The 23,913-nt window shown below is 42.4% G+C and overlaps 1 protein-coding gene across 2 annotated transcripts in view; it reads left to right on the top strand.

Moving 5' to 3' along the window:
- Nucleotides 1-23,913, top strand: part of ARHGAP18 (Rho GTPase activating protein 18) — a 189,736-nt gene that overhangs the window by 50,532 nt on the left and 115,291 nt on the right. The window contains exon 1 of one of the 2 annotated variants that reach the window (XM_002714727.6): nt 7,739-8,118. The exons of the other annotated variant lie outside the window; for it this stretch is intronic. Coding sequence (XP_002714773.1) covers nt 8,006-8,118 — 113 coding nt within the window. The 5' untranslated portion in view covers nt 7,739-8,005. Of the gene's footprint in view, nt 1-7,738; nt 8,119-23,913 lie in introns of those variants that run through there. 2 annotated transcript variants of the gene reach the window in all.

Here is a 23,913-nt window from a genome sequence, read left to right on the forward strand (position 1 = left end):
GCCACTTTTCCCAAGCCATTAACAGGGGGCTGGATCGGAAGTGGAGCAGCTGGGACTCAAACCGATGCCCACTTGGGATGCCGGTGTCCCAGGTGGCAACTTCACCCACTATGACACAATGCTGGCCTCATAATTATTTCTAAAAAAACCCAGAAAACCCCAAATGATCATACAGGAGACAAAATTCTCTGCTGGATAAATTTAAATCAAAAGGCTGTTTGCCCTATAAGGTAATATACATATATTGGTATATGTATATTATTTGCTTTGATTTTGATTATAATTTTTGAAAACCCTGTATTAGCAAAGGAAATTATCATTTTCATAATTTGCTCTGCTGAACTCAGGCTGACCTGTGTCCAGGCTGTCCTGCCTGGAATCCCCTAAGACCGTAAGTTGAAGTCTTATCAGGAAGTCAGAAATGGTTACTCTGGCATTGAATAGCAGCGAAGTGTTCTCCTAAGATTTTTGCTTTCAGAGACAATGAGAAGTCACTGTTGCTCTCCACACCAGCACAGAGCTGTGTGGCATCCAAAAATGTGTCCGACATTTCAGTTTCCAGCTTCTGCTGACCTGGCAGTTGATGGTGCAAAACAGCTCTGCTGCTTCTGTGACTTGGGAAATGAAAAGACAGTTGCACTGAACTGAGCAGCAAGATCTGGTTATAAGCCAAGACCCTCTCTCTCTAAATTCCTCCTTGAACTTATCTTGAGGGTGTGGTTTTCTTTTCTTCTAAAAACTGAAATTTCTCCATGAAGGACTCTCCCACATGTCTGACACGCTCTAGAAACTTAGGCAAGCTCTGTGTTCTGAAAAAGGCTACGAATAATTTTTCATTGTTTTTTTGATAACTCATCTTGAGAAGTCAGTGATTAAAGCCCAAGCTCTGATAAAGTTGACAACATTCTTGGCCCTAAAATAGTTGTTTGTGTCCCCAGTGTGTGCGTGTGTAGAGAACATTGATCCGTGAGGACACATGAATTTAACAAACCCAGGTGTTGTGTTAAACATTCCAGGTGCTCCATCTGTAAATAAAGCCCTAGGATGTTATTTTCTTCCAGGAAAATTTGGCTTCACCATTTTGGAAATCATTTCTAGTCTTACTTTTCCCACAGGGCTCACAAAATAGAAATTCTTCTTTGATTGCATCTGTTTGTGTATTTTTTTTTTAAGTTTTCATTTTATTTCAAAAGGAGACAGAGTTCCATCTGCTGATTGACTCTCTAAATGCCTGTAACAGCCAGAACTGGGCCAGGCTAACATCAGGAGACCAGGTCTCCATTCAGGTCTCCCTCATGGGTAGCAGGAACCCAAATTCTTGAGTCATCACCTGCTGCCTCCTAGGGTAGACATTAGCAGGGAGCTGGAACTGGAAGCAGAGCTGGGACTCAGACTGCACACTCCAGTATGAAATGTGGGTGTCCCAAGCTGCAACTTAACTGCTATACTAAATGCCCATCCCTGTCTGTGTAGTTTTATCAAGTATGCTGGTCAAGAAAAAGAGGATAGCTACTCTAAGAACATCTCTATGGCATTAGAAGAACTGATTTAATCGTACAGTGATAACTACCATTTTGAAAATAGAATTATGACTTCCTTTTTTTTTTCCCCCTACAAGACACAAATCAACTCATCCCCTCGCTTAGCTACCCCACTTCAACAAGTGTTCCCCAATCCTTGTGACATCTTTTATATGATGAGGGGATGAACAACTTTTGCCATCCACTTTAGAAAAAGGCTTTTATACTCGATCAAATCTAAGTATAGATATAATTCTAGGCTTTCCTAATTGACCCACTTCTTCATTAACGAAATGAAGAAAGAATGTCCTAGGCTGCAGAATATACTGCATCCTCCTTCTCTTTGTGCTTCCAGCTGTAGGCGTATACAGCATGGTTCTCAGTGTATTCAGCAATGCAAAGAAAACTAGAGGACAAGTTAGGGTGACTGACCTTTTCTTGGGTAACTTGCAGTTTAGGTTAGTATTGATATAAGGGTTGATCTTTCATGAATTCAAGTGAAATTAATCCTTCAGAGTTCCACACATGCATAGCCCTTCCAAGGACCTGTGGCTAACAAGTTCTGTGAGCTTTGGAGTTTATAAACCTACTTGTCTTCATTTGACATTTTCAAGAGAAAGGGGAGGGAGGATGTTTGTAATTATTCTGGCCAGAGTACTTGTCATTCATTTCTAGAAGTAGAAGCAGTTTTCGATGGGATATTACTGACAAATGTTAGAATAATAAGCATACTGTAGCCAGCGCCGCGGCTTACTAGGCTAATCCTCCGCCTTGCGGTGCCGGCACACTGGGTTCTAGTCCCGGTCGGGGCGTCGGATTCTGTCCCAGTTGCCCCTCTTCCAGGCCAGCTCTCTGCTGTGGCCAGGGAGTGCAGTGGAGGATGGCCCAAGTGCTTGGGCCCTGCACCCAATGGGAGATCAGGAGAAGCACCTGGCTCCTGCCATCGGATCAGCACGGTGAGCTGGCTGCAGCGCACCAGCCGCGGCAGCCATTGGAGGGTGAACCAACGGCAAAGGAAGACCTTTCTCTCTGTCTCTCTCTCTCACTGTCCACTCTGCCTGTCAAAAAAAAAAAAAAAAAATCATTGAATCTCAAAAAAAAAAAAAAGAATAATAAGCATACTGTGTCACAGTACTCCAGTAATTTGACATAAAAAAGCAAGTTTCAAAGTGACAGAAAAAAAAGCTAATGTGTTTGTGCCTGTCTGAATGTAAATCTCTATTACATTTCATTTATATCAATATTCCGTTTGGTTAAACACATTAGACTTGTTCTAGATAATTTTGTCTTGTGAATTATTCATATATTCCCTTTCATAAATGAAATAGTGTCAGTTCCAGGACGGTTGTAACTTTTATAATGTTAAAGAGCTCAGGTTCAGTGGCTACATCAACTCAGGCTTATATGTCCTTGTCCTGCTACCTATGAGCTGGGTGACCTCCCATTCTTTATCACTTTGGTGGACATAATTCTAATATCTAAGGATTATTGTGACAATTAAAGGACAAACTGTGCATAAAGGACAAGCATTCAAAAATTAGCAGTTGTTGCCTACTGGAGTAAGCACTTTAACTCTAAGAGCTTTTCTAGATGTTTGCCTGGAAGCCCAAATAGGTCTCTAGCTGCAGCAGTTAGGAGTTATCCCAGTCACGGCTAGAATTTTCTCACTGGAGGAGCAGTTAAGAAAATATGACAATAATACAGAAATTTTTAGGACTGTCCAGAAAGCATGTAAAGGCATATTCTTTGTTGTTTTCCAGAAACAGAATGAGTAGCAATGAGAACAGTGTCCAAGGAAGTAAGTTAGATTCTATATAGGAGGTAGTTTTCAGTCATAGTTCCCCAGCACGGAGCCGGCTAGTGTGTAGGCTGCCAAGAAAGATTTACGCAAAAGATTGGTAAAACATCAGTAGAAGGTGTTAGAACATTCTTTCTTCATTAGTCAAGGTTACTTTATAAGTCCAGATGCCATCAGCCATGTAAAACTGTAACGTCACAGTTGATGATTAATGTATTCAAGTTCTTGTTGTAATATATGGCTGTAAATTGACTTTTACTTTGCTAATCGAAAGGTTGTTGTTTTTTTTTTTAACAAGATTTTGTGTCCCTACACAGGCTTTCCATCGTCTTACCGTGACCCAGTATACACGTTCTTTTCAAATAATTCCTTTTGAAACGGAACAATTGAGAACATTTTAATAGTGATTCCATTCTAATCAAATTTAACATTTCATTCCCTTCAAAAATAAACAGATTACTAAAGAGGCTCCTAAGTCAAAATATGAAAGCCAATTAATAAACTGTTTGGTATGATTAGTCCTGACCCTAAGATAAGACATTTTTGTCATTCTTTTTGAACATAGCTGTCAAATCGTCATCTGCTTTGGTACTATCTCTGCCCTGTGTTTCACAACCTGTATGAGTACACAGATTACGGCTTCCTTTTCCTTCCTCTGACATCTAGCATACCCTTTGAAAGGGAATGAATGAAATGAATGTTGAAACTGGCTTTGTATTAATTACTTTGTAAGATGTTTCATAACAGGAAATGTTTGACATGTCCTCAATAGCTGGGAATATCAGCATCTCCAAGGTTCTCGGTGGTCGTTTGAAATGCTCACGGAAGGACGGCAAAGAGCATTTTCTTTCTTTTATCTTCTTAAAATAAGTCTGTGGCATAAGGAATGGAATGTAGTACACCCTGCTGGGCTTGAGGTTTATGAAATAAGAACGGCCTTCCAGGCACCATAGTGTTAGATTGGATTCCCAGGGGCAAAGGGAGATTCTGAAAATCATTTTTAATGTCCTATATCTAAGGCTGTGGTACCTACACCAGAGCAGAATCCCACCTGCTGTTTACATGGGCTGGGCAACACCCCCAGAGCAGTAAAAACAGAGCTTGGGAGAAAAGGGGGAGTTCAGAGATTTGCCATGTACTTGAATGTTAAATGAGTAGGATTCCAATGCTACGTAATGAACTATGTGAATCAATTTGTTTCCCATTTTCTGCCTCATGGAAATTAAAAAGCGTGGTTACTGTGAACCCACATATTACTTTAACTTGTGAAACATGTACATTTCAGCCTGTACAGTGTGGTTTATTTATTACTGAACAAGTGAAGAGACTGTAAGTCGGCAAAGATCTAGATCTTTAATCATTATTTGGGTTGCAGCTGGGCAAAATCCCCCTTTACCTTACACTGTCTCATGAGAGTTGTCAGTGCTCATGGCTGCTAAGAGATGGGCGTGACCCCAACAGACTAAAGATGAGGGAGGGAAAATAGGAGATAAATAAAGGAAGATGATGAAAAGGATGTCCAGGACAGAAAGGGGTGGTAGGAAACTGGGGGAAAGGAAGAGTTTCTAAGGGACTACCACCAACAGTCGTCTTACAGAAGGATTGCAATAGTTTCACACTTCAGAGGGCTATAGAAAAGACATGGGTGAATACGGGGTGAGGCATTAATCATTTTCCCACAAATGTCGTTCAAAAGACAAAATCATCTTCTCTAAAAATATGTTACTTTCCCTCTGGATCTTTCTAGATTTTTCATTTGGCCAAAACTGGTGCACATTTCTCCATTAGTATGTATCAGTTTTGCATAGGAACCCCTTGTCTAGTGTGTCCTCCTTTTATATTAAAATTGTAGAATTTTAAAAGACACTTTATTTGCTTTTTTTTTTTTTTAAAGATTTATTTATTCATTTGAAAGGCAGAGTTACAGAGAGGCAGAGAGAGAGAGTGAAGTCTTCCATCTGTTGATTGACTCCTCAGATGACCGCAACAGCCGGTGCTGGGCTGATCCAAAGCCAGGAGCCAGGAGTTTCCTCCAGGTCTCCCACACGGGTGCAGGGGCCCAAGAACAGCCATCTTCTACTGCTTTCCCAGGCCATAGCAGAGAGCTGGACTGGAAGTGGAGCAGTGGGGATTTGAACCAGCACCCATATGGGATGTTGGCACTGAAGACAGGGTCTTTATTTGCTATGCTACAGTGCCAGCCCCAAAAGACACTTTTAAATTCATTCAATTCTTCCTCCATTCAGCATTCACTAAAAGCCCAGCATGTGGAAGAAGTAAGATAGATGTAGAAGGAAGGGCAGGCAGTGACAGTAGGACCCTGGGGGAGGGTGTCTGGTAGGTGAGATTTGGAAGATCATTTGGGTGGTGGACCAGGACGCCCCTGTGGCCTACCCAAGTTTAGAACTAGCTCCATGGGCAATGAGGAGCCAGTGAAGTTTTTTAAGCAAAGAGAGGACAGTGCAGGGTGTGATAATAATGTGCAGAATAATTACAGGAGGTGACAAGGAGATAGCCTCAAAGGGCTGTTGTAAGATTGAAGCCAAAATCTAATTATAGGGCCCAGAGGTGGTTGAGGTGATGGGAATAGAAAGGCAGCAGTAGGGAGAGCTCTACAGAAATGGGAATGGAGAGTTGAACAACCATTTGTGGAGTAGGAGGGAGGAAGACATAATAAGCTCTTTTCCAGACTGACTTGTGTCATTGAGAGTTCATTGTAGGTATGAAAAATAATAGAGATGAGCATTTGGCCTAGCGGTTAGGACACTGGAATCCATATCGAGTGTCTAGGCTCAAGTCTTGAATCTGCTGCCAATTCCATTGTCAGTAGTGATGGCTCAGGTAGATGGTTCCTGCCGTCTACTGGGGAACCTGGATTGTGTTCCCCTTGCCTCATGGCCATTGCGAACCTTTGAAGAGTGAACCAGTAGATGATAAATGAATGTCTGTCTGTCTGTCTCTCTCTCCCTCCCTTCCTCCTCTCTCTCTCTCACTATCCCTTTCTCTCTCTCCTCCCTCTCTCTCCTCCCTCTCTCTCCTCCCTCTGTATGTCTCTGCTTTTTAAATAAATAAAAGATTAAACATTTTTAGAGACTTTGAATAAGATGAATAAATTGCTTATTTATGATTGTTACTTTATAGATAGAATGATTCAACTGAGAGTTTGAGGAATTTTAGACAGGTAGACCAATCATGAAGATCAACAAAGAGCTTCAGTTTAGACTAGTAGGTACACAAAAGAGGAGAGGGTTTTTTTTTTTTTTTTTTTTTATGGAAAAAGGATAGCAGCATCTCTTGCATTCTTTCATGCCTTGAGCTTGTTTATTAATCGACAAAACAAAGCACAGCATGTTGGTAAAAAAGAATGGAATTTGGCCAGAATCCTGTACAAATCCAGCTTTTGGCGCATAGCAACTGTATTATTTAAATCCAGAGGCTTACCTTGGCCCCTTATGTTAATATGTTAATAGAATGATGGAACTGGAAATGTGTATGAATAATTTTAGACATGTGGACTACTAGATCATCCTCATAATAATAACCTTAATTTCCTTCTACTATGTACAGAGTTGGGGTTGTGTGCTTGGCCTAGGGGCTAAGATGCGCACATCCTCTATTGAAGTGCCTGAGTTCTGTATCCAGCTCTTTTCCCAATTCCAGATGCAGACCCTGGGAGGCAGCAGGTGATGGCTCAAGTAGTTGGGTCCCTGCTCCTCCTGGGTCAGGGTTCTGCATTCAGTTCCAGGCTCCTGGCTTTGGTTTGGCCCAGCCCTGGCTGCTGCGTGTATGTGGCTAGTGTACCAGTGGTTGGGATCTTTGTCTCTCAGATACATAAATCATTTTCTTGGAGGTAGATGATAACGATACCTATTTTGTAGGGTAAGAGAGAGGAGTTGAAGGGATATAAAATGAGAATATACTATATATGAGCATGCAATTATATAAATGAATATGTAATACATCTGAAACACTTGTCCCAGAGAGCATGGCAGATAGTACACGCTCAGCAAATGCTATTTCTTTAACCCACAGCAAAAACATGGAACAGTGGTGAAATGTGCCTCTTTTTGACCCTGCAAAGTGTTTTGGTAAAGCAAGAAGCGTATTCGGCATTGACTTTTAAACGAAAGGAAGTGGCATTCGGGGCACACAGGAATTTTTAGGAGGGCACTCTCTACTGGACTCACGAGGTAAAGGCCTCTTCCTGACAGTCTGGCAGCACCGGCTGGTGCAGTGGCTCATTTGGACGCTGAAGAGAAGGAGTTAAGGAATGCCCTTACTCATGTTACATGAAGTAGCAGCAATTATCAGATGGAAACAGGAATTGGGAAGGGGGGAAAACGCTCTGCAGTAACTCATTGTTTCCTAACCAAGACGGTCTGTGCTTACATTAAAAACCGAACACACAATCTGGCAGCTTAATCAGATCGGAATAACTCTGGCGTGAGGGGAGCAGTATCCCAGCAGAGCCCCCAGCTGAACCACAGCCGCCAATCCACTTACAGTCACAGCTTCAAATCCCGGAGCCAGGAAGCTCTCCCTGGGCGAGACCCCGCCCTCCCCGTGTGAATCGCCAGCCTCGGGGGGCGGAGCCGGCCGATGCTAATGAGCGAGTTGCCAGGCAAGGCAGGAACTTCATTCTCCTTCTCTGTGTAAGGATCGCAGAAATTATGCCCCTTCTGTCACCATGAGCTGGCTCTCCAGTTCCCAGGGAGTTGTTCTCACTGCCTACCACCCCAGCGGCAAGGACCAGGCCGTGGGGGACAGCCATGCACAGGGAGGTGAGGAAGCCACCTCGAGGTAAGCCAGAAAACAAAACCCAACCCTCCTACCTGCTCTAGGAAAGAAGTGACAGGGAAGTTGGTGCGGGGAGAAGGGGATTACCACTGCACTTCGCACCTGGCTTCCTGCAACCGCAGAGCTGCTTGGCGGGGTGGGGGGAGGGGGCGCTGGGTGCTGCTCCTCCTTTCCAGGTCCCGGACAGCCCTGTCATTCCCGGTGTGGCTGGATATGGGGATACGGCTGCAGGGCTCTCAGACCATTTGCCTAGCAGGTGCACTTGCAAATGTTGAAAGATCAGATGACCGTGTCTGACACACTTCCTATGAGATGGAATTCTTGAATGGGCTCAGGGCACAGCCACTGGAACTTCTAGTTGGGAAAGTCTGCCAAAAAAAAAGGGGGGGGGGGAGGCTGTTCACTGTGCAAGCTGTTGTTGTTGGAGTGTGTGTGTGTGTGTGTGTGTGTGAGAGAGAGAGAGAGAGAGAGAGAGAGAGAATGTATTTTCTCTCCTCACTGAAAGCAAACCTCCTAGGCAAAAAGCCCAGGACACTGGCCTGTGGCAGTCTGCTTCACATTCTTTTATGTATGTACCCCCCGACCCTGCGCCCCAGCCCTGGCTTTTAAGAAGGAGTTTCTGTCAGGAGGTAGCACTCTGCTGCCAAAGTGAAATGTGGTTAATGTTAAATCATTTTATAGGCAGAAAGGGCAAATGTTCTATAGACCACTGTGGGGCAAAGAGTACCTCTTTCCCTTGCTGTGCACTTTGTTCTGTTATCCAAGGGCTTTCCCCCCTTCTCTCCCCCGAATGACCTTCTTGCTAGCAGAACATTTTTACCTCCAATCTTAGATATAAATAGTCAATATTGGCCTAGAAGATTGCAAAAAAGCAAATGCTAACCTACGCTGAATTAGTTATCAGTAAGCACATTTCCTCCTTGATGCTTAATGTGATAATAAAACCTTCTTTGTTCTTATGTGACTTACGTCTGTGCCTTAAGAGCTGACATAATGCCTTCTTTCATTTGTTGTAAAATCCTCAAGCATGGAGGAGGGAGAAAAATCAAAGGCCTGGCTCTAATACTCTGTGTCGGAAGCCCAGGCTTCATGAACTTTTTTTCAGAGAGCATCCACAGGATGTCTTCCATTAAATGAATTCATGTCCACAGATGCGAAAGAGTGGCTGCCTGCACTTTTGATGTGTTCACGTTTTATTTTCTGTCATTGGAAGTGTTTTCTGGGAGAGAGCGTCCCATGTTGTCCTTCCATTTTCCTATAGAACATCATGTATAAGTAACATTTCGGCAGCAAGCAGACCGCCCTGCCTTAAGTTGGATTGCACATGGCAATCTCCATGGCCAGAATTGGGTACGCTCGGCATGGTCTCCGTGGACTCCAGGCTGAGGTGTCCCAGGGGTCTGAGCAGAATTTTGCATCTTGAGTATGAGTGTGAGTAGACCTTTAGGGACCTGGACTCCAAACTTCTCATTTTCACTTGGAGGACTCCACCCCCAGGGATGGCTTAGGTGGTTGTACCTGTAGTTCTAGGCTTTTGCCGGTGGCTGATAAGAGACTCTTTATCCTGTGTGTGCAGTTCTTGTTGCTTGTTGTGGGTGGCCTATACTTGAGTGGGTTCAGAGAACAAGAGAGAACAGATCATTCTCAACACAGGCAGAAGCGGAACCAAGGAGCACTAAGGTGACACGGTGGGCAAGGCCTGCACAGTGAACACTTTTGGTGGGGTGGCAGCTCCAGGTCTGTTTCTTAGTGCCTCCCACCTGCCTGCTGGCTCCCATATTACATGTCCATAGCAGCCCCAAATTCTCACAATCCCTTTGGAACCTGAAGCTTAGTTATTTTTATTGGTTGAAGGCGAGCCTGATTTGAAAGCTGGAAGAAAGGAAGGAGAGAAGAGGGGCAGTTCTCATTAACTTTGACCCTTAAGCAGAGAATAATTTGTCAGATAAGGGTGATGTTACTTTGGGAGGCAACTTGTTTAGCTTGGAAGGGTTGAGATACTGGAATTGGCATGGGGGTGGGGATGGATGGGTGGAGGAAGGTTTTGAGAGTGTGGTTGGGGCGATGGGGATCACCTATGGTTGGTGAAGGGGGTTGCCCTGGACTTTGGTTCTGGCCAGGTTAGTCACCAGTGGTTTTAGAATTAGGAAGTTGCTCTAGGGTATAAGGTTAATGGTTGATGCCTATTTTAAAAAGCATTCCAATCAGTCAAAACAAAACAGCTGAAACTTTGAAAACAGGACCAAATTAGACTGGATTCCTTGTTGACTGTTCAAAAGTTGCCGGAGAGAGCTCAAATTATTGTCTCTTCTAAGTCCTATGAACTTTGATAAACTATTTAATCATTTAGTTCAGTAGGTAAATTCATGCGCCTATAATGCCATTTAAAATGTATAGCAACTTTTTCATACGATTTAGGGTATTTATAAAAAATATTTGATTTTTAACCTTGCTTTACCAAGTCCTTTTTTAAAAAACTTAGTTGTTTTGCTTCCTTGAAGAATCTGCCAGTCTGCAATTCCCTCCATTCCATCATTCCTCGTTATCAGAGCACATTTGTTGAGATGGCAGATTCATGAATTCCTCCTCCTCCTCCTGGTTGGAGCCTTTAAAGTGTTTGTAGACTCCTGTTTTCATTGTGACTGTAATGTTTTCTCCTCAAAACATCAGGATTTGAAAAATGTGTGTTAACATTAGTTGTTCTGGCTGACTTGTACATGGTCAAATGTTTCCAAAGCAAACTGCTTTTTATGAGTAGCTATATTTATAGGACTTTATTTACTTGTTTTTTCAAGCAGGCTTCTTAATATTTACTTTTGAAAGGAATTTTTCAAAGGATAAGGCACTTTGCCTATTCTTCCTGTTCTTTTTTTACTTTACGTGTTTATTTGAGTGTATTTTCTGATGCTTAACTGAAACTATAGAATTAATTTTTTACCTAGAAACCTTTTATATAAAAGGTATATAATCTTCATGCATTTCATAAATACAAATTTAGGAACATAGTGATACTCCCTACCCTACCCTCCCTCCCACCCTCACTCCCACCCTTCTTCCTCCTCCCTCTCCTATTCCCATTCTTACTGTTTTTTTTACTAAGACCTATTTTACACACATAAGATTAACCCTGCAATAAGTAAAGAGTTCAGCAAATAGTATTAAAAAAAAAAAAACTGTTCCCCAACAGTCGTGACAAGGGCAGTTCAAAGTCATCACATCTCAAAGTTCTCTCTTGACCATCATTTTAAGAAAAACTATTTTAATTGCTATGCCTAGCATGTCCAAAAATATTCTCATATTAATGTGAATAGGTATTTTTTCCATAATCGATCCTTTTCACTCCTTACATAGGTTGAAGGATGAGGTCCTCTTTTTGTCTTCTATAAATGAGTATGTGGGACTCTTCGTCTAAGCTTTTGTTGAATCCATTTGCCATTGACATGGGGTAGGCGGAACCAAGAGACATCACACTGTGGTGACATAAACCCTGGGCTCCAGGAACAACAATGCATTTACATCTCAGCTCATTAGTGATGTAGACCTGAAAAAGTTACTTAACTCGCTACCTGTTTTCTGAACTTCATAATAGTACTGGCCTCTTTGGGACGATTTAGTGGGATAGAGTTAGCTTATGGCCATAGGATAGTGACTGGCTCATAGCAACCTGATATTTGCCTTAACACTATGTGAAGCGAAGTGATTATCATATTTTTCAGTATACAGCATATTCTTTTTCATTTCAGATACATTTTCTTAAATGCCATTTTGTCAGACGTTCAGAAACATAGGCATGAACTATGTGGTTAACATTATAATGACATAATAGTTTAGGCCTTTGAAGTCTGAAACACCTTGGAAGTGTTTTTTTGGCCAATAGCGATCTGTACAGTCTGAACTAGTAACAGCCGCCTAAAGCGAGCTTGCCTTGGGGTAAGGATGGGCACAGAGGTTTGCAAACATTGACTTTTATGGTGAGATGGAATGTGGGTGGTTCATTTTGGCAGCCGGACTCAATGCTTCCCTCCTCCACCAGGACCCAGCACTGCCCAGCGTGCCAAATGGAAGAACACCGTCTTCTGCTTGGCCTCGTCCTTGGTTCCATCAGCATAACCAGTCACTCAGTCATCCTACTCAGCAGGGCACCTCCAACAGGTCCTGGAAAATGGAATTGAAAACTTACTGTAGTGCAAAAAAATTTTGAAATCTGTGCATAAAAGGGTCTTCCAAAAAACTTTATGGAAAATGAAGATTATGGAAAAAAACTGGGCCATTCTTAAGTTTTTCATCGTTTTAACTGTAAATTAGTTTTTAAGAGATTCAGTGTACGTTGTAGATAACAATTCTGAGAACGTATTCCCATTCTTCATTTTGAGGGATGTGATGCTTGCCTTTTAATTGCTCACATCTAGGAGCCCTGTCATTTTCATAATTATTTAATTTCTTTAAACTGGTTATTACATTTAGGCCTTTCGAATATAAGGATCTAGAAATTACAACTCCTTCCCCCGCAAAGCGACACACCTGCTGAAAATTTGCTTCGTTTTCCTGAGCATACTTCTTCCTCCTGCTGTACAAGTACATCATGCACCCTCGTCTCTTCTAAGTGGGGCTTGTGCTCATTTAAACGTTTATCTACGTTCTTTTTGTTTTGTTTTGTTTTGAATTCTATTTGTATGTCTGCTTCTTAGAGTGCAATGGACCCACAACAGTTACGCTTGCTAATGGCCCACATGGTAGCTAGGCTTAAATTGTTTTTATTAATTGGGCCAACCAATTTCCCGTCACATGTACATATCAGTCTTATTCACACTTTAGAAAAGCAACCCAAAAGGTGGGCATTTGTGGCACTCAGGTTAAGGTGCCACTTGGGACACCTGGATCCCATGTTGGAATCCCTGGGCTTGAGTCACACCTCTCTGCCTCTGCTTTTTGTTATTGTTGTTTGGTTTGTTTTGTAGCGGGAAGCAGGCTAACCAAAAGAGAAGTGCATGTGATAGACCAGGCAGGCATATCAGGAATGATCTGAGAACCCAGTCTGTATTCAGACTGGCGTTTTTATGAATAAGGGTATAGGTTCTCTGTTTCTCCTCCCTTCTGCCTGTCTGAATGTCACGGGGTGGAGGGCGTCCTGGGCTTGGACTTCTAGAAATTCCTCCCAGAACTTCATAATGGAATTAACATCCCTCTGTGCCTTTGCTTCTGATCTAGCTTCCTGCCAGTGCACCTGGGAGGCAGCAGGTGATACCTCAAGTGCAGAGTCCCTAACATGCATGAGGGAAATATGGATGGAGTTCCTGGCTTTGGCCTGGCCCAGCTATTGTGGGCATTTGGGGAGTGCACCAGTAGATGAAAGATTTCTCTGTGTGTGTTTCTTTCTTTCTTTGTTGCACTAACTTTCAACTAAATGTTGAATAAATATACATAAGAAAAAGAGAAAGACCAACATTCTAGCTGCTGAGGCTGCACCTGGCTGAAGCTCCTGCTCCCAGCTCCCTTTGGCTGCCTTCTCTCAGTGCAGAACAGCGGAGTACAGGGACTTGGGGTTGCTGACCCCAGGAGGGGGTTGGAAGAGGGGAGTGTCGTTACAGCATAATCACCCTTGCTTGATCAGGTAGAAGATGCGCACCAGGCCAGGTGTGACCACACCCCTTCTGAACCCTCCTCTCTAGGTACTTTCTCTTCTGATCCAAACCTTTCATATCATATGAATACTTGGAGATGAAATTGCTGGTTGTAAAACTTGTTTCAGTATGATATTCAGTGGGCTTTTTCAATGATATTCAGTGGGCTTTTTCACTTCTCTTGATAACAGAGAAAAAGAAGCTTCATGCATAGAGTAGGGAGAAAATCAGTTCAGCAGTCAGGAGTCGCTTAGGGCAGGGATGGAAGGGTTGATTTCTGGACTGTTCCAGACAAATTCTTTTGCTTCTGTACTTGTTGCTGTGAGCAGGCCAAGTTTATCCTCTTTGGCAAGGAAGTAAACAGAAACCATGGAGACCTGTGTGGCCAGTTTCTACATCTGGAGTCTTTTCCACACCCGGGTCCACCAAGGATCTGCATTTTTGTGTTGAAAGAGAGTGTGAGATCTCATCACCTTCCTGCATGCATTTGGTCATTGCATTTTGGCTACAAAGAACACTTAAGTTTCTTTTGGGAAAATGAAGTCTTTTTGCAGGGGTCTGGGTCAGAGGGGAGAGGAGGCATCTCCTCTCTTTAGCTTTGGCAAGTGTGCTGTCTCTGGAGACTTGGTTCTTTTCTGCCCTTGGTTTTCTAGGGACATCATCCCTGCCTGAGAGTGATGACCTGCATGGGTGGCCCAACACCATTACTTCTGTCGTGTTCCATCTCACGCTAACTGGCCTGTCTTATTGCCCCATTTCACATTTTTGAAAAGGAATTGGATTTATCCGATTAATCTTTTTGAGCTGGCCATAGTAGATCCCCAGACAGCTTATAATTTGGCCATTTGAGGTCTTTCAGGGGAAGCAGGAGTTGTGATTTGGACAAATTCCTATAGAAAGGATGTGGCATCTTTGTTAGGATGTTTGGGACATGATACTGGTATTGGTTTCTTCATCTATAATTAACATAGTAATACTCTGCCTAGATCATGTGCTCATTTATAAAAATCAAATGTATAGCTTTGCAGAGTGTTCGAAAAATAGATAAGGAACATCATTACTGAATTCAGTGTAATCTCTTAAGTTTGCTCCAGACACTTCATTTAGCCAGAGTGGCCATGCTGAACTTTACATTTTATTTTACTTATTTATTTTTTTGACAGGCAGAGTGGACAGTGAGAGAGAGAGACAGAGAAAGGTCTTCCTTTGCCATTGGTTCACCATCCAATGGCTGCCGCGGCCGGCATGCTGCAGCCGGCACACCGCACTGATCTGAAGGCAGGAGCCAGGTGCTTCTCCTGGTCTCCCATGGGGTGCAGGGCCCAAGCACCTGGGCCATCCTCCACTGCACTCCCTGGCCACAGCAGAGAGCTGGCCTGGAAGAGGGGCAGCTGGGACAGAATCCAGCGCCCCGAACAGGGCTAGAACCCGGTGTGCCAGCGCTGCAAGGCGGAGGATTAGCCTAGTGAGCCACGGCACCAGAGGAACTTTACATTTTATTTGTATTTTACTGTTTAGCTGTATGGTCAGATGTTAGTTCATTGAGGATGGAGACCTTCCTGTTTTTGTGGGGAGGAGAGTCTCCTTACACCTAAACCTTAGTGAGCCTCTGCCCCTCCTCACAGTTGATAAAAGTTTTAATGATTGAACTCGTGGATGAGTGTGAGAGGGAGGCAGTGTGGTGACTGTAGCCAGACAACTAGGTTGACATTGCTGGATCTGTCATTTAGTGGCTGTGTGACCTTGAGCCATTTAATGTCGCAGGTCTTCAGTTTTTTCTTTCCCTTTTTCAAACTGGTTATAATTCCTATCTCAAGTTATTAAAAGGACTGAATGGCTGTGTTGTGGTATAGTGAGTTAAGCCACTGCCTGCAATGCCAATATCTTCAAGTCCCTGCTGTTCCACTTCCAGTCCAGCTACTGTGCCTGGGAAGGCAGAGGGAAGTAGCCTAAGTGTTTGGGTCCTGGCCACCCGCTGTGGGAGACCTGGATGGAGTTCGAGGCTCCTGGCTTCTGCCTGCCCCAGCCCCAGCTATTATGGCTATTTGGAGAGTAAACCAGGTGATAGAAGGTTAAGATTTCTCTCTCTCTAACTTTGACTTTCAAAAAAATAAAACTTAAAAAAAAAAAAAAAAAACAATAAGGTTGAGGCATCCCATGCCTATTCAATTCCTGGCTGCCCTACTTCCGATCCAGCTCCCTGCTAACGCACCTGGGAAAGCAGAAGAAGATGGGGCAAGTACTTGTGCCCTTGGCACCCATCTGAGAGACCCAGATGGAGTTCCTGGCTTCTTCCTGGCCCAGCTCTGGCCATTGTGGTGATTTATGGAATGAATCAGAAGATGGAAGATCTCATTCATTCTCTCTCTCTCTTTTTCTCCATGCCTTCCTCTCTCTGACTCTGCCTTTCAAATGAATACTATTTTTCCTACAAAGATAACATTGAGGGGCAGGTGTTAGGCAGGAGTCAGGCTAAGACTCCTTTTGAAATATCTATATCCCCCACAGAGTGCCTGGGTTATGAGTCCCAGCTTCACTCCTGATTCCAGCTTCCTGCTGATGTGTTCCCTGGGAGGTAGCAGATGATGATTCAAGTACTGAGGTCCCTGCTGCCTACGTCAAAGAAACACATTGAGATCCAGGCTTCGGGCTTAGACCTGGCCTAGCCTACCTCTAACAGACATTTGGAGAGTGAAGTAGCAGATGGAAGCACACACGCTCTCTTCTCTACTTTCTCCTTCTCTTTCAAATAAGATTAAAAAAAAAAAAAAAGGCAGCAAATTGACTGTAACTTATTTGAATACCTGAAGGTGAAAGTACTGGCAGGGGCGGGCACTGTGGTACAGTGGGTTAACGCCCTGGCATGAAGCACCAGCATCCTATATGGGTGCCAGTTCAAGTCTTGGCTGCTCCATTTCCGATCCAGCTCTCTGCTATGGCCTGGGAAAGCAGTGGAAGATGGCCCAAGTCCTTGGGCCCCTGTGCCCACGTGGGAGACCCAGAAGAAGCTTCCAGCTCCTGGCTTCAGATCTGCGCAGCTCCGGCCATTATGGCCAATTAGGGGGTGAACCAGCGAATGGAAGACCTCTCTCTCCCTCTCTCCCTCTCTCCCTCTCTCCCTCTCTCCCTCTCTCCCTCTCTCCCTCTCTCTCTCTCTCTCTCTCTCTCTCTGCCTCTCCTCTCTGTGTAACTCTGACTTTCAAACAAATAAATAAATCTTTGAAAAAAAAAAAAGTGTACTGGCATATCACTGCAGAGAAATTGAGAAAAGGTTGATTTTAATACTTTTTTAACCCTCAAAATACATTTATATGCTTTATGAACATATACACTTTATGTCGATCTAAAAACCAAGAAGTAGTATTTCATAGAGCAGAATTAGGCTGAGGATGGTGTATCTGTGATACAGTTGTGGGGGATTTCTTCCCCTACCCATTTCCTTTTGAGCCCTGTGCCCTATCCCCCTTGCCATTTAATGCAAAAGAAAATGAGAACTGTATTGTTGGTTTTTTTTCTTCATCTATATCATACATAATATATTTACTTTAAAAGTCTGCTACACACTAGGCAGAAAACCCTGTCTTTCTAGCCAGTTCCTTCCATACCCTTCCCTGTACTTGAATCTCAAGTTCCTATAAACTTCGTAGTTCCTACTTAGAAGTGGTTAACAGGAGCAGGCTGCTTTTCTTGCACCTCTAAGACTCTGGGGACTCTTTTGGTGGAAATGAAGGTAAATGGAGGAAGGGAGAATTGGAGGGTGGGTGAGCTGGAGGGAGAGTAGACATGTATGCTAAATGGAAATGCAGTAGGAAAAATAGCATTAGGCTATCTAAGTTTCATAGAGCTGTGGCTCCCCCAATTCTGCTATATTCCATATTCCATGTTTTGATAACATTGTTGCTATGGAAAATGTGTTCTGAGTTCTCAGTAGCAGGTTTAGAATCAATTGTTCAAGCTGAAATGAAATGTTCAATTACGGGGGTGGGGGGGGGTACCATTCACTGTTTCTTTGTCATTCAGGACCTTTGTGAAGTGGGAAGCGGAAGTGCTTGTGTTTGGCTGCCTCCGGGTTTATCTTCCTCTAGGGCCATGTCCTTACTCCAGTGAATGCATCATCTTCATGTGTCCTAAACCTGTGCCAGTCTTTGACCACAGATTATGCACTTGTCCACCTTTGTCATTTATTTTAAAAGGGTTGGGAAGGGGAGGACATTGACATACCCTAGTTGAAGGAGAAGGAGATGAGAACTGATCTAATTTATGAAGTGAGAAATGCTTGAACACCATGCTGCCGTACAGCTAGAAATGTGCAGAGAAATTGGAGGATTCACACTCATAAGAATTCTGAAATTTGGGTGGTTTGGTGTTAGAAGTCTGGTTTGTCTCTGAATGCCAGTGACTATGAGATACCATTTATATCCCAGGAAGATCTTAGGAATTCTATATTATTGAGCACCATAAAGTTAAAATATCCCCTAGGAAGAGATTTGAGTAACTAAGAAATGCTTGAAAGATATGTGAATGTGGAATATCTTAAATCTGAAATGATAAAACCATTTTCCTGTGTGTTTTAACTAAATGACAGTGAAGGTCCTGACTAGGGACAGATGATAAGCCTACGGAAACATATATAAGAATTGCAACTCTGAGGAAGCTTAACATGAAATTCACCTGGGTTCTGCGACAACTCTTGCACTATCATATTTAGGAAGCTGTGAGTGACTCGAGTTCCTCTTTTGAGGTATCAAACTTTTAAGAGAATTTGTTAAGTAATTGAGATAGGGTTTGAGTAAGAAAACATAAGCTGGCAACTGAAAGTTGCAAAGCACTTAGGCTATTTATAGTTGGTTTACAAACATGTAACTTGACCAGCTTATTCTATAATTAATGTTTTTACTAGAGTTACTAAGTGTGTCTGTCCATTTCTCTCTGCCTGAATAATACCGTCAAAGCTGCTTATCTGATGGAAGTTATTTGGATAAAAATAAAAATAAAGGTGTGTAGTGTCTCTCTTCCTTAAGGTTAAATCAGGGACTTCCAGTTTTTTAATTTATTTTTGAAAATCATAAATTTCAGATTTAAGTTCTTAAGATTTATAGAATTTAAAAATTATATTTAAGAATTATTCTGTGTGACACAAGGCCATCACACTGGATATATTTAGGTAATTGTATAATTGCATTACTGTATTATTCCTCACTGCTGTAGAGCAAGGATTATATTCCCAGGAATCAATAGAGGCCCGGCAGGTAACATAATAAATGAATGAAGTGGATGCCTGGAAAGTGCAGGCCTCAGAAAAATGTAGATTCTGGTAGAAAATGTTGGGTTGAATTTTTAAAATGCAGAGTATATGTCCCCCCACCCACCCCATCCCCAGTATAATGTCTGTGTGTTGGGTCTGACCAGGTTCTACCCTTTTGTGACCTGTGGCCTGAAGCCCTAGGTGGGGGGTTTCAGTAATCTGTTCTGTGGAACACAGTAATCTAAAGCTGGTTACAAGTAAGGCTGCTCTCAGGATGATGCTGGAGGATCATAGTCAAGTTCTCTCTTGGGGGGTTATCAAGCTTCAGACACTTCTTCCTGTGCACATTTGACATTGGGGCTGGCTGGTTCTCTCTCTCTCTCTCTCTCTCTCTCTCTCTCTCTCTCTCTGCAGCTTCTCCACATGGCTAGCTCGGGCATCCTCAGTGCATGGTGGTACTGAGGTAGTCAGACTTCTGACCCTCTTCCTGGCTTACCCCAGAGTGAACATTCCAAGAAGTCTATGTGGAACCTACCAGGCTTCCGAGGGTCCGGCCCCAGGAGTTACTCACTTGCCAGCATTCTATTGGCCAGTTGGCCGTGGGCCCGCCCAGATTCAAGAGCATAGACCCCTGTCAGTGGGGCAGGGACTTGCAAACAGGGAGGCCAAGGAATGGACAGTGGCCGTCTTTGGTGACGAGCTACTTGTTGTCGCCAGTCTCTCTGGATCTGGCTTCGTTTGCCTTTTCTAGTCTTCTGCTCTGTCTCCAGGAAGTTGACTTTAAAATTCTCCATTAGTGTCTACACATCTTGGATGCGTGTATCCCTCATCATTTCTGTTGGGGGATTTTTCTGTTCATGAAGAACATAAATATCCAGAGCAGGAGCTTGATATTAATTTTTCTTTATCCTGAGTCCTAGATGGGATCAGTGCCCTGTGTGTAATAGGACTCTTCTCTATTTGTGAAATGATTGCTACTTTTGAAAGGATTGGATTTTTATTGTTTATAGGGCAATTTATTATACTGTCTTTTTATCTGCCTCCCCAAAATTACACTTGCTTCTCAAAAATGTTTTGCAAAACAGTATCTAAATTTAAAAATTGATTTTAGACACAAGCGCCAGTTTGAGTTTGCATAGAGTGCTGAGAAGTAGGATACCCTTTGAAAAACATGATTGGGTCTAGCACACAAGAGGTTCCTACATGCAAACTTGCTCTTATTCTTCGTGGTAATAATAAATCAAGGAATTCCCTCTGTTTGCGGGCAGCCACGTTGCCAAAGGCTCTTGCTGTTTACATCCAGTGATGTTTACCTGAGGGACTATTGGATGTAGATGTAGTATTTTGGAGTACATAATATTTCCGACATAGCATAGTACATATGGAAAACATCCCAGAGGCTAAATAAAAATTAATTACCAGTATTTGAGTTGCTTGATTTTTCGACTCCCTGTACAGCAGTTAGAGTTAACAGTCATCCAGTATCTGTTATCATTGAGCCTTAATAGCATTGCTGAAAGATTTCCTTTCTCTCTTGTTTAGAAATTTTGCTTTATTGTATTTGTTATTAACCTCTATTTGCTTCTTGTCACACTTCCTTCAAAGACAGGAACCAGATAATTAATCAAGAGACTCTCTGGGTTCTGGTTAGAGTGCTATTCCTTTAAATAAGGATACCAAAAAAAAAAAAAAAAAAAAACAAACAAACAAACAAAAAAACTATTCTAAGATTAGAAGACGTTTGTTTTTTTAAAAAAGAGATTGTATCTTCATGTTGGGACTGTCATTGTCTTGGTGGGAAGTTAACACATAAATTAAAAATTCTTTGTCTATAGAAAGGGTGGTGATGCTTTGGCAGGTCAGTTAATCCATAGGACTTCGTGTCCTTTGGAAAAATAAATTTTTGCCAATTTTCTCATTCCCTGTGCTGTAGATTGGAAGTCTTTGTCATGTCCATTTTATAGGTCAAGGAAAGAGACTGATCCTGTTTTGAGCTTAGTTTGATGCCTGAAGCTTACAGGGAAAGGCCAGGCCATGGGCTCTGAAAATGAAAGACCCATTCAATAGCTATTTCCACATCTCAGGAGAGACTAATACTTTGTTAATCTGCTTAGAGAAAAATTTCTTCCACAAATTAGTGTCAGATCCCTATTTCTCAAACTGTGTGTGGAAAATTGTTAATAGGTGTTCCATTAGAAAGGGTTTTGTAGTTTGGTGTAAACAAGCCCCAGGAATTCTTGTACCATTTAACATTCTAGTGAATATTTTTGATCTCTAAAAGATAGATACAGAGATTTGGTGGCAGGATAGCATAATCCAAGTTTATTTGACCTGGAAGCCCTCAGGTTTTTGTATAATACTTGTTACTAGTGTTCTAGGGAACACAATTTGTAAACTCTCCCAAATATTTGTCTCTTTATATGTGATGTTTTTGAATTAGTAAGATACTTTGTAATAGTAGGAGTAAGTTTAAAATTTTTTTTAATTTAAAACAGTTTCTGAAAGACATGCAAAAATTGTACATATTTACACTGTGTCATGTTTTGCTACATGTGTATATTGTGTACTATCCAGTCAGGGTAAATGTAGCTATCTCCTCAATTAACATCTCTTTATGGTGAAAATATCCAAAGTCCTATCTTACAGTTTTTTAGTCAAGAGAAATATGCAGTATATTATCTATAGTCACCTTACTGTACAATAGAACCCCAGAAGTTCTTAGTTCTATCTAGCTATGATTTAGTACTGTAGTAGTCATTTTTGTAATAGTAGTAATATTTTTAAACTGCCCTTCTGCTGGGCTCCATACATTTTATAGATATGCCCAGACCCTGCAGATTCTCCTCTTGGTGAACTTGTTTCCATAATAGAAATGTTTCTTGCTTATTAATATCCAAGTTTCATAGAACACCAGCCTTTTAATAAAACAATTTTACCTTCTGTTTCTATAGGGAAAAAATGTATTTATGGCCACGAAGCCGGTATGAAGTTTTAATCACAAACATGGAGGAAATACTCCAAGTGACATTTTTAGTATAGTGAGACGTGTTGAAAGACAATGTCAGCAAAGAAGTCAAGTGCCATGTCACTGCCTAGAGCAGCACATAATCTTTCTAATTATTTCTTGGAGTTCTGTTGTGTGTTAAGTTTTAGAAAACTGACTTGTGTCCTGGACCAATGTGTTATGTGTTTTTCCATTTGGAAAGCAAGGATGATCTCAGTGTTTGCTTGCAGATCATTGTTTATCAGAGAAGGATCACTGCTGACGAACTGGAGGACAGCTCAGCCAGATGGATGGTATTAGCCCCATGGGTCAGATGAAAACAGACGTTCTGGGAGGTAGAGCAACTTGCCTGAGTTCAGACTTCCAGGGCGCGGCAGGCTGGAATTTGGACCTGGGCAATGTGTTGTCAGGGTCTTTACTATTCATGCTATTCATGGGAATAACATTGTTTCCAGTGTTTATCAACTGATTCGGATTTCTGGAAGTATATACAGAGCTAACTGAAGTACAATGAGATGTCTGCATTCAGATAGTTGGTGTTCATTTTTGGAATGAAAAACTCTTCTTATTTCCTTTGGTTCTTAGAGAAGGTTATGCCATTGGGATTCTGGGTAATTCACAGGTAGTAAAATAGGTACTTTGGGAAATCACTTGTTTGCTTTCAGGCACCTAGATACCATTTACTGCAACAAAATAGTAAATCGTTTTATAAAATTCAACCATTTTATGTAACCTTCAAGTGTCTCCTGTGTTTTGTGGTCAACCGTCCATGTGACCGGGTTAAATTATACCATAGAGGAAGAGAAAAGCAAATATTTATTGAGTACTCTGTAGGTTGCAAGTACTTTAAAATGGAATTTGTTTAATCCCCATGAGGTGAGAATTATTATCCTTGTCTTAAAAAAGATGAAACTCGAGGTGTCCAGGATGACTGGTGCCAGATCACAGTTTGTACATCACTGTGTATGTACAAGCGCGCAGCTAACCTTGGTCATGTTCATTCTGCTGAGAGGTGAAGAGTAAGTAGAGCTCTAATTTTTCTCCATTGAAAGCCAGTGTATCTGAATGTGGGCCTCCATTCACAGGGGGATGTCTTCCATGGCAAGCCTTGATCTTGGTCTTCCAAAGCAGCAGTCTGGGGGTGCTCTGGGAGCCCACAGGGATGTCAGGGTTCCTGGAGATAGAGCAGAAGAGAGAACTCTGGGGAGGAAAGCTCTCTTCTCTCTCCCTCAGTAAGCATTTGTGACCTGGAAGCTCTCTTCAAATGCATTGAAAAATCTCCCGGAACCAACCCCACACAGTAACAAGAAATGCCCGTCAAACATCTCCACCCCTACCACCATCACTGCCCTTCGTGGTTATATTTTTCTTTAAAAGCTAAACAAGCAGATTTTCCTTGTTCGTCTGAGAAGCAGGAGCGCAAGACTGCTGTGAATCTGTGCTGTCTGCAAGTCTTCCCCGGCAATCTTGTCGACGGATTCATTACCCTTCCTTTTTGCTTGAGAACTTTCCGCTGGAATCCAAACGAGCAGTTCTCTTTGGCTGTGAAACTGTGGAATTCTTACAGTTGCCAATGAACAGCTCCTTTTCACTTAGTAAAGTCATTCAGATACTTCAGGGGGCCGCAAGGATATAAAGTCTTGGCCTACCACAGACCCAAAGGTCTCAAAATAAAATGACTTGCTCAGTGTTTCAGAAGCACTTTTGACGAAATTAGTGAAAGCATCTAAGGAGGTGGTGAGTGAGGGCTGGCTGGCTGGAGAGCGCTGGAACTGTCTGTGGCCCTGGGTCCATCTCACAGCATTTAGATGTTCTCAGTTTGGAGATACTGACCAAGTGATTGATTGACCACAGGTCTTTCAAGGGGCTTCCCCACTTATAGGCAAAGTAATTTGAAATTTGACAGAAGGCTGAACGTACGGGGACTA

The sequence above is a fragment of the Oryctolagus cuniculus genome, chromosome 5 (assembly GCF_051225735.1).
Source record: "Oryctolagus cuniculus isolate XC-2025 breed Fujian yellow rabbit chromosome 5, ASM5122573v1, whole genome shotgun sequence".
Lineage (NCBI taxonomy): Eukaryota > Metazoa > Chordata > Mammalia > Lagomorpha > Leporidae > Oryctolagus > Oryctolagus cuniculus.